We start from the raw sequence: 10000 nt of genomic DNA on the forward strand, positions 1-10000 counted from the left end.
CGTGTGTGTAACGTGTGTGTATAACGTGTGTATATAACGTGTGTATAACGTGTGTAACGTGTGTATAACGTGTGTGTGTATAACGTGTGTATAACGTATGTGTATAACGTATGTGTATAACGTGTGTGTAACGTGTGTGTAACGTGTGTGTAACGTGTGTATAACGTGTGTGTAACGTATGTGTAACGTGTGTGTATAACGTGTGTATAACATGTGTGTATAACGTGTGTGTATAACGTGTGTGTATAACGTGTGTGTATAACGTGTGCATAACGTGTGTATAACGTGTGTGTATAACGTGTGTGTGTAACGTGTGTGTAATGTGTGTATAACGTGTGTATAACGTGTGTGTAACGTGTGTATAACGTGTATGTAACGTATGTGTATAACGTGTGTGTAACGTGTATATAACGTGTGTATATAACGTGTGTGTAACGTGTGTATAACGTGTGTGTAACGTATGTGTATAACGTGTGTGTAACGTGTGTATAACGTGTGTGTAACGTATGTGTGTAACGTATGTGTATAACGTGTGTGTAACGTGTGTGTAACGTGTGTGTAACGTGTGTATAACGTGTGTGTATAACGTGTATGTATAACGTGTGTATAACGTGTGTATAACGTGTGTATAACGTGTGTAACGTGTGTGTAACGTGTGTATAACGTGTGTGTAACGTGTGTGTAACGCCAGTCATCTCACCGATGTCTGAGGTGAGGCTCTGCTTGCTGAGCTCCGATTGGTCTGTGGAGTCATTCTGGGCGGGGTCACATGGAGGGGGGCGGTGTATCTCTGAGATCATCCTGGACATCAGCTGCTGCTCCACCCTAAACACAACAAACAGAACTGCTGTCAGCACCAGGCTCCAGCTCGGTCTGGTTCAGACCAGCTCGGTCCGGTTTCTCACCATTCCACCAGCCGGGTCTCCAGGGCGTCTCTCTGCAGGTCGAGGCCCAGGACAGAGGCTTCATCCTGGGCAGGGAGGGCAGAGCGAGCCTGGGGAGGGAAGACTGGACCCTGATACAGAACCGGAGGGGGAGACGGGCCTCCATCCAACTGCACCACCTCCTCACCCACAAGACCCGCCTCCTCACCCACAATGCTCTGCTCCTCCTGCTGAAGAAGAAGATCAATCAATGATCAGAGGACAGACCAGTACAGACCAGTACAGTACAGACCACAACAGACCAGTACAGTACAGTACAGACCACAACAGACCAGTGCAGACCCGTGCAGACCAGGACAGTACAGACGAGAACAGACCAGGACAATACAGACCAGTACAGTACAGACCAGTGCAGACCAGGACAATACAGACCAGAACAGACCAGTGCACACCAGACCAGTGCACACCAGGACAGACAGTACAGACCAGTGCAGACCAGTGCAGTACAGACAAGAACAGACAAGTACAGACCAGTACAGTACAGACCAGTACAGACCATTGCAGTACAGACCAGAACAGACAAGTACAGACCAGTACAGTACAGACTAGAACAGACAAGTACAGACCAGTACAGACCAGTGCAGTACAGACAAGAACAGACAAGTACAGACCAGGACAATACAGACCAGTACAGTACAGACAAGTACAGACCAGTACAGTACAGACCAGAACAGACCAGGACAATACTGACCAGTACAGTACAGACCAGAACAGACCAGTGCAGTACAGACCAGAACAGACCAGTGCAGATCAGTGCAGTACAGACTAGAACAGACAAGTACAGACCAGTACAGACCAGGACAGTACAGTTACCTGGACGTCAGCGACAGACAGGAAGTCCGTTCCAGGAAAGAGGTTCTCTTCCTCTCCACTCTTCATCTCAATTATGTCATCGGGAGGAGGAGGAGGAGCTTCACCTGAATCCAGCTGCTCCACCTTCGACACAAACCCACCTGTCAGTGACCTCTGACCTCTGACCTCTGACCTGACAGGTGATTGCAGCTCATGGTCCATGGCAACCACAATAGATGTTGGAGGAGCTGTAGGTGGTGATGTCACTTCCTGCTGACGCTCAGGGACACACCTGGAAGAATCCATCCTGGGACGACCTGAGGGGGAGTAAATGTCTGTCAGAGGGATTTCTGGGTAACGGAGTCTTCAGTGTTCAAACACATTTATCAACTGACCCAGAGGGATCGCCATGGCAACGGAGTAACTCTCTGCAGGGGTCACTGTGAAGTAAGCAGGGGAGGGGCTGATGATGTCATGATGCTGAGATCGTCCAGGTGACCGAGTAAGGGGAGGAGCCAAACTGGTCTGAGTCTTACAGGACTTCACCTTCACACCTGATGGAGACAGACAGGAAACAGGAAGTGAGAGCAGCACCTGTGACTCATAGCTAATTGTTAGCTTGTTCTGTTTCCTGTTTTCTGTTGTGATGTCATGAAAGGTGTTTACTGACCTCTGACGCTCTCCACCAGTCGGGGGCGGGGCTTCCTGCCAAGCGGTGATGCAGGTGAGCTGAAGCGCAGGTATGGACTCTTCTTCAGGGTCCGTCTTAGACCTTCATATGGAGCTCTGCCGTACAGACGGCTCAGGTACAACTCTCCGCCCGCCTCCACCTGCTCCCTGTCTGTCAGTCTACCTGTGGCTCTGTCATGCTCCGCCCCCTGCAGCAGTGACATCACAGTAGTGAGTGATCACCTGTGTTACTGATCAGGCCAATCGAATGAGAGGCTCAGAGAAGTCTAACCTGTCTGTGTCCAGCCGTCTGTCCTCTCCCTGTTGCAGGCTTACTTCGTGTTCCTCTGAGCACGCTCACTGGCCTCCCCCTACCTGCAGGGGAGGAGCTTCCAGCAGCCCTCTGCTGTGATGTCATCGAGTGTTTGGACACAGCATCAGAGGAGCTCTCAGCCTGAGGAGGAGTGAGGAGGTGAAGGAGGAGTAAAATAAATCTGAATATAATCAGGAGTGATTCCAGGTGTCCTCCAGGTGTTCCAGGAGGTGTGTGAACCCTCCTGAGCTCACCTGGATGTCTTTGGTCAGAGTGTTAATCCAGGCGTCCACCGTCTGCTTGATGCGGACATCCTCCGTCCAATCACTGCAGAGGAAACACAGAACATGATGTCACTCTTCTTCTGTGCTGTCTAATGTCATCAGCTCTTCTTCTGTGGTGTGTGTTACTGCTAACCATCAGTTAGCTACCTGTTAGCAGCCAGTGCCTCCAGCTGGCAGTGGAGGACCTCTCCTGTTCGGGCTCTCAGCAGAGCCTCCAGGTTCTCCTCCAGAACCTTCTTCTGTCTCTGAACCTGATGGAGAACTCGACCTGCATCCTCCAACATGGATGGAACCAGAGACCTCCTACGGACCTGTACAGGCTGGGACTGTTGAGGCTGTGACTGTTGAGACTGGGACTGTTGAGACTGGGACTGTTGAGACTGGGACTGTTGAGACTGGGACTGTTGAGACTGTTTAGGCTGGGACTGTTGAGGCTGGGAGTGTTGGGACTGGGACTGTTGAGACTGGGAGTGTTGGGACTGTTGAGGCTCGGACTGTACAGGCTGGGACTGTTGAGACTGGGACTGTTGAGGCTGGGACTGTTGAGACTGTGACTGTTGAGACTGTTGAGACTGGGACTGTTGAGACTGGGACTGTTGGGACTGTTTAGGCTGGGACTGTTGAGGCTGGGAGTGTTGAGACTGGGACTGTTGAGACTGGGACTGTTGGGACTGTTGAGGCTGGGACTGTTGAGGCTGGGACTGTTGAGGCTGGGACTGTTTAGGCTGGGACTTTTGAGGCTGGGACTGTTGAGGCTGGGACTGTTGAGGCTGGGACTGTTTAGGCTGGGAGTGTTGAGACTGGGACTGTTCAGGCTGTTGGGACTGTTCAGGCTGTTGGGACTGGAGCAGTTTTTCTTGGTGGTGGTCTCGTGCAGGTCTGGTGGTTTTCAGAGAGTCTTCTGGCTGTTGAAGAATCACAACAAACAGGAAGCTCTGGTCTTAAATTATTTTATATTATGCAAAGACTTGATCAATGTGCTAAAAACTGGATGTAATACTCTACTGGACCGTACTGGTGACACTGGACCGCACTGGACCACATTGGACTAACTCACCTTCAGCAGCATCTTCATCTCTGTCTTCAGACGTCTCATCTCCCTCAGCATCTCATTGGCTCTTCTTTCCGCTGCCTGACTGTGATCGACCGAAGACTGCAGGTGACTTCCTGTAGCTGGCTGGGTTGCCGTGGAAACACAGGGAGCACGTCGGCAATACAGGTCACCTCTGAATAAAAGAAGAAAAGTGAAGACTGTCTGTCCTAAAGAAGAAGACTGTCTGTCCTAAAGAAGAAAAGTTGAAGATGTGGGGTCCTGTCTTAAAAGAATAAGAACCTGTCTGTCCTAAAAGAAGAAAGTGAATAGACTGTCTGTCCTAAAGAGAATACGTCTGTCTCCTAAAGAAGAAAAGTGAAGACTGTCTGTTCCTAAAGAAGAAGACTGTCTGCCTAAAGAGAGACCTGGTCTGTCCTAAAAGAAGAAAAGTGAAGACTGTCGTCTAAAGAAGAAGACCTGTCTGTCCCTAAGAAGAAAAGTGAAGACTTGTGTCTGTCCCCTAAAAGAAGAAGACTGTCTGTTCCTAAAGAAGAAAAGTGAAGATGTCTGTCCTAAAGAAGAAGACTGGTGCTTGTCTAAAGAAGAAAAGTGAAGACTGTCTGTCCTAAAGAAGAAGACTGTCTGTCCTAAAGAAGAAAAGTGAAGACTGTCTGTCTTAAAGAAGAAGACTGTCTGTCCTAAAGAAGAAAAGTGAAGACTGTCTGTCCTAAAGAAGAAGACTGTCTGTCCTAAAGAAGAAGACCGTCTGTCCTAAAGAAGAAGACTGTCTGTCCTAAAGAAGAAGACCGTCTGTCCTAAAGAGAAGACTGTCTGTCCTAAAGAAGAAGACCGTCTGTCCTAAAGAAGAAAAGTGAAGACTGTCTGTCCTAAAGAAGAAAAGTGAAGACTGTCTGTCCTAAAGAAGAAGACTGTCTGTCCTAAAGAAGAAGACTGTCTGTCCTAAAGAAGAAAAGTGAAGACTGTCTGTCCTAAAGAAGAAGACTGTCTGTCCTAAAGAAGAAGACTGTCTGTCCTAAAGAAGAAAAGTGAAGACTGTCTCTGTGTCCTAAAGAAGAAGACTGGTCTGTCCTAAGAAGAAAGAAGATGTCGTCCTAAAAAGAAGACTGTCTGTCCCTAAAGAAGAAAAGTGAACGTCTGTCTTAAAGAAAAGAACTGTCCTGTCCTAAAGAAGAAAAGTTGAAGACTGTCCTGTCCTAAAAGAAGAAGACTGTCTTGTCCTAAGAAGAAAAAGTTGGCAAGACTGTCCTGTCCTAAATGAAGAAGACCGCTCTGTCCTAAAGAAGAAGACCGTCTGTCCTAAGAAGAAGACTGGGCCTGGGGGTCGTCCTAAAGAAGAAAAGTGAAGACTGTCTGTCCTAAGAAGAAGACGTCTTCCTAAAAGAAGAAGACGCTGTTCCTAAGAAGAAGACTGTCTGTCCTAAAGAAGAAGACCGTCTGTCCTAAAGAAGAAGACCGTCTGTCCTAAAGAAGAAAAGTGAAGACTGTCTGTCCTAAAGAAGAAAAGTGAAGACTGTCTGTCCTAAAGAAGAGACGGTCCTGAATACTGTCGCCTAAAGAAGAGACTGTCTGTCCTAAGAAGAAAAAGTGAAGACTGTCTGTCCTAAAGAAGAAGACTGTCTGGTCTAAAGAAGAAAAGTGAAGACTGTCTGTCCTAAAAGAAGAACTGTCTGTCCAAAGAAGAAGACGGTCTCTCCTAAAGAAGAAAGTGAGACTGTTGTCCTAAAGAAGAAAAGTGAAGACTGTCTGGTCCTAAAGAAGAAAGTGAAGACTGTCTGTCCTAAAAGAAGAAGACGTATGTCTGTTCCTAAAGAAGAAAAAGTGAGAGGAGCTGTCGGCCTAAAGAGAAGACTGTCTGTCCTAAAGAAGAAAAGTGAAGACTGTCTGTCCTAAAGAAGACCGTCTGTCCTAATGAAGACTGTCTGTCCTAAAGAAGAAGACTGTCCTGTCCTAAAGAAGAAAGTGAAGACTGTCCCAAGGTGTCCTAGAAGAAGAAGACTGTCTGTCTAACGAAGAAACTAGGCTGCCAAAAAAGAAGGAAAAGTGGAAGAAAAGAACTGTCTGTCCCTAAGAAGAAGACTGTCTGTCCTAAAGAAGAAGAACTGTCTGTCCTAAAGAAGAAAAGTGAGACTGTCGTCCTAAAAAAGTGAGACTGTCCTGTCCTAAAGAAGAAAGTGAAGACTGTGGCTGTCCGATAAAGAAGACCGTCTCCTAATGAAACCTGTCGTCCTAGAAGAAGACTGTCTGTCCGAAAAGAAGAAAAGTGAAGACTGTCTGTCCTAAAGAAGAAAAGTGAAACTGTCTGTCTAAAAAGAAGACTGTCTGGGGTTAGCCCTAAAAGGAAATAAGACTGTCTTCCCTAATAAGCTAGACTGTCGTCCTAAAGAAGAAGACTGTCTAGGACTGTCTGTCCGAAAGAAGAAAAGTGAAGACTGTCGTCTAAAAAGAAGACGTCTGTCCTAAGAAAGACTGTCTGTCCTAAAGAAGAAAAGTGAAGACTGTCTGTCCTAAGAAGAAGACTGTCTGTCTAAAGAAGAAGACGTCTGCCAAAGAAAAAAGTGAAGACTGTCGTCCTAAAGAAACGTCTGTCTAAGGAAGACTGTCTGTCCTAAAGAGAAGACTGTCTGTCCTAAAGAAGAAAAGTGAAGACTGTCTGTCCTAAAGAAGACCGTCTGTCCTATGAAGACTGCTGTCCTAAAGAAGAAGACTGTCGCACGTTGCATCACTTAATGTGCTGATTCATATCATGTATGTTTAAAGAACATGACAGTAAAGACAACATGACACTGATCACGCCCTAATTAACCAGTAATTATCCTAACAACACTTACTGTGTGTGTTAGTGGTGTCGGTGTTGTGGTTACTGTGTAGGATTACTGTGTGTGTGTGTTACCTGTGTGTGTATGTGTGATGTGTGTGTGGTTCTGTATTGTGTTACTGTGTAGTTTACGTGTTGGGTGTTACGGTGTGTGGTTACGTGGGTCTGTGTGTGTTACGGGGTGTGTTTGGGGTGTCTGTGTGTGTTTACTGTGTGTGTTACGTGTCTGTGTGGTGTCTGGTGGGGTGTTTGGGTGTCTGTGTGTGTTACTGTGTTGGTTACGGTGTCTGTGTGTGTCTGTGTGTGTTGGGGTGTCTGTGTGTTTACTGTGTGTGTTTTGGGGTGGCTTGTGTGGTTACTGTGTGTGTTACGGTGTCTGTGTGTGGTTACTGTGTGTTGTTACGTGTGTCCTGTGGTGTGTTACTGTAGTGTGTTTTAGGGTGGCTTGTTATGGTTACGGTGTGTGTTTAGTGTCTCTGTGTTTGTTACTGTGTGTGTTACGGTGTGTGTTACGGTGTGGTTGTTGGGGTGGCTGTGTGGTTACGAGTCTTCTGTGTGTGTTACGGTGTGTGTTACGGTGTCCCCTCTGTGTGTTTACTGTGTGTGGGTTACGGTGTGTGTTGGGGTGGCTGTGTGTTGTGTTACGGTTGGGTGTGTGTGTTACGGTGTGTGTGGGTGTTACACCGGTTGTGTAGCAGTGTGTGGACCGCTTTGTGTGCGTTACTGTGAGTTACGTGCTGTGTGGTGGAAGTGCCTCTGTTGTGTTACTTCTGTGTGGGGTGTTCCGTGTGTTGTGTGTTTGGTGTGTGGGGCTTGTGCGTGGTTACGAGTGTGTGTTACGGTGGTCTGTGCTGGGTGTCTGGGGTTGTGTTCCGGTGTGGGTGTTCCGGTGTCTGTGGGTGTGTGTTTACGGTGTCCTGTGTGTGTCGGTGATGGTTACGGTTGTGGGTGTCTCTGTGTGTTCTGGTGTGTGTTCCGGATGTGTGTGTGGGGTGTCTGTGTGTTACGGTGTGTGGGTGTTAACGGTGTGTGGTTACGGGTGGTCTGTGTGTGTGTTTACTGTGTGGGGTGTTACGGTGGGCTGTGTGTGTTGTGTGTGTTACGGTGTGTGTTACGGTGTGTGTTGGGGTGGCTGTGTGTTACGATGTCTGTGTGTGTTACGGTGTGTGTTACGGTGTCTCTGTGTGTTACTGTGTGTGTTACGGTGTGTGTTGGGGTGGCTGTGTGTGTTACGGTGTGTGTGTGTTACGGTGTGTGTGTGTTACGGTGTGTGTTACGGTGTGTGTTGGGGTGGCTGTGTGTGTTACGGTGTGTGTTACGGTGTCTGTGTGTGTTACGGTGTGTGTTACGGTGTCTGTGTGTGTTACGGTGTGTGTTACGGTGTGTGTTACGGTGTCTGTGTGTGTTACTGTGTGTGTTACGGTGTCTCTGTGTGTTACTGTGTGTGTTACTGTGTGTGTTGGGGTGTCTCTGTGTGTTACTGTGTGTGTTACGGTGTGTGTTGGGGTGTCTCTGTGTGTTACTGTGTGTGTTACTGTGTGTGTTACGGTGTGTGTTGGGGTGGCTGTGTGTGTGTGTGTGTAAAAATGGCCTGCACTATAACCTGCTCTGTCTTTCACACATAGCTGCTGCAGACAGTCTCTGCTGCTGTTGCTAAGCAACACCTTCTTGGTTTCCCATGGTGACAATGAGTAGAGAGGATGATGGCAGAGAGAGACCTCCATTCACAGAGAGGAGAGGAGACAAAAAGAGGAGATGAGGAGAAGAGACAAGGAGGTGAGAGGAGAGGAAGCAAAGTGATACCTGACCTCTGGAGCTCATCACACGTCATGTGATCAGCTGTTCTTTCTGAACTAAATAATGATGTCATCGGCGTGGATCTACACATCACACATCTCTTTGTCTCCCCAGCACACTGAATATATGAGGCAGGTAACCATGACAACGAAGCATCCGCACGGACAGACAGACAGACAGACGGACGGACGGACGGACGGACAGACAGACAGACAGACGGACGGAAAGACAGACAGACAGACAGACAGACAGACAGACGGACGGAAAGATAGACAGACAGACAGACGGACGGAAAGACAGACAGACAGACAGACAGACAGACAGACAGAGTGAACCGCTGTGATTACGAGGTTCATTTCTGAGACTACAATCACACACTTGATCGTTTGTGTGTTGTTAAGGTGCCCTTGGCTTAGTGCAGCTCACTTTGTGCATGCTAATTTACACACACACACACACACACACACACACACACACACACACACACACACACACACACACACACACACACACACACACACACAGTTCAGGTGTGTATTGCACAGAAAAATCTGCAATGCAGCAAAAACTACTACAGTCACTACAGTACAGTGTACTACAGTTACTAAAGTAAACTGTACTACAGTCACTACAGTAAACTTGACACTGTATTAGTTCCCAGAATGCATTACATTCAACATATTCTGCCTGTATTGCTCTCCACGCCTTTACCTTTACCTGCTTGAATGTGATTGGTCGATACTACAAATGGAAAGCAAACACTGATGCTTCTATTACTTTAATATTAATGTACTAACACTCAGTCAGTAGTACTACTGTGAACAGTATCAGTACACAGGTAAGCAAATAACGGTCACAATATTTACTCAGAATGCAGTTCTCCTTTATTTTGTTTCTTTGTGTTGAAGTTTAAACTTTAGAAACTTTTTCATGTGACTGTCATTCTCTTCGTACTTTGGAAACCAAAGCTGGCTTACTCAAAAAGAATTTCAAAATAAAGTTTCGTCTATGTGTTCAGAAAAGAAAAGTCTCATGACCGTTAGTGAAAAGGTTCATACCAATGAAATTTATTACAACGGACTCAGCTCCAAGGCACGTTACAAGATCAAATGTTTTCAATCTACAGGACAAAACATAAAGATGACGTGTGAAATGTAAAAAAAGAAAACATCAGAAACTTTATTGCAGTAAGAAAATTAAATAAAAAAAGAAAATTTACAAAAATGAATTACACACCTTCAAAATGCAAAAATAAAATCACATATTTTAAAAAACATATAAAAAAATAAGACTTTTTACAGACATGGTTTATAAACTGATGACAAGAGCTGT

The 10000-nt window shown here is 46.5% G+C and overlaps 2 protein-coding genes across 2 annotated transcripts in view; both read right to left on the bottom strand.

Moving 5' to 3' along the window:
- kiaa0586 (KIAA0586 ortholog) overlaps window positions 1-10000 on the bottom strand; it is a 26762-nt gene that overhangs the window by 3048 nt on the left and 13714 nt on the right. Inside the window, exons 10-18 of the mRNA XM_027275066.1 lie at window positions 4060-4228; window positions 3150-3907; window positions 2973-3045; window positions 2698-2859; window positions 2407-2614; window positions 2132-2290; window positions 1758-2053; window positions 906-1114; window positions 701-825 (exon numbers count right to left, since the gene is read on the bottom strand). Coding sequence (XP_027130867.1) covers window positions 701-825; window positions 906-1114; window positions 1758-2053; window positions 2132-2290; window positions 2407-2614; window positions 2698-2859; window positions 2973-3045; window positions 3150-3907; window positions 4060-4228 — 2159 coding nt within the window. The remainder of the gene's footprint in view (window positions 1-700; window positions 826-905; window positions 1115-1757; window positions 2054-2131; window positions 2291-2406; window positions 2615-2697; window positions 2860-2972; window positions 3046-3149; window positions 3908-4059; window positions 4229-10000) is intronic.
- The window catches only part of irf2bpl (interferon regulatory factor 2 binding protein-like), a 4011-nt gene continuing 3718 nt past the window's right edge, over window positions 9708-10000 (bottom strand). The window contains exon 1 of the mRNA XM_010753620.3: window positions 9708-10000. This exon is cut by the window's right edge and continues 3718 nt beyond it. The gene's annotated coding sequence lies outside the window, so the exon portion shown is untranslated.

The sequence above is a fragment of the Larimichthys crocea genome, chromosome XXIV, assembly GCF_000972845.2.
Source record: "Larimichthys crocea isolate SSNF chromosome XXIV, L_crocea_2.0, whole genome shotgun sequence".
NCBI lineage: Eukaryota > Metazoa > Chordata > Actinopteri > Sciaenidae > Larimichthys > Larimichthys crocea.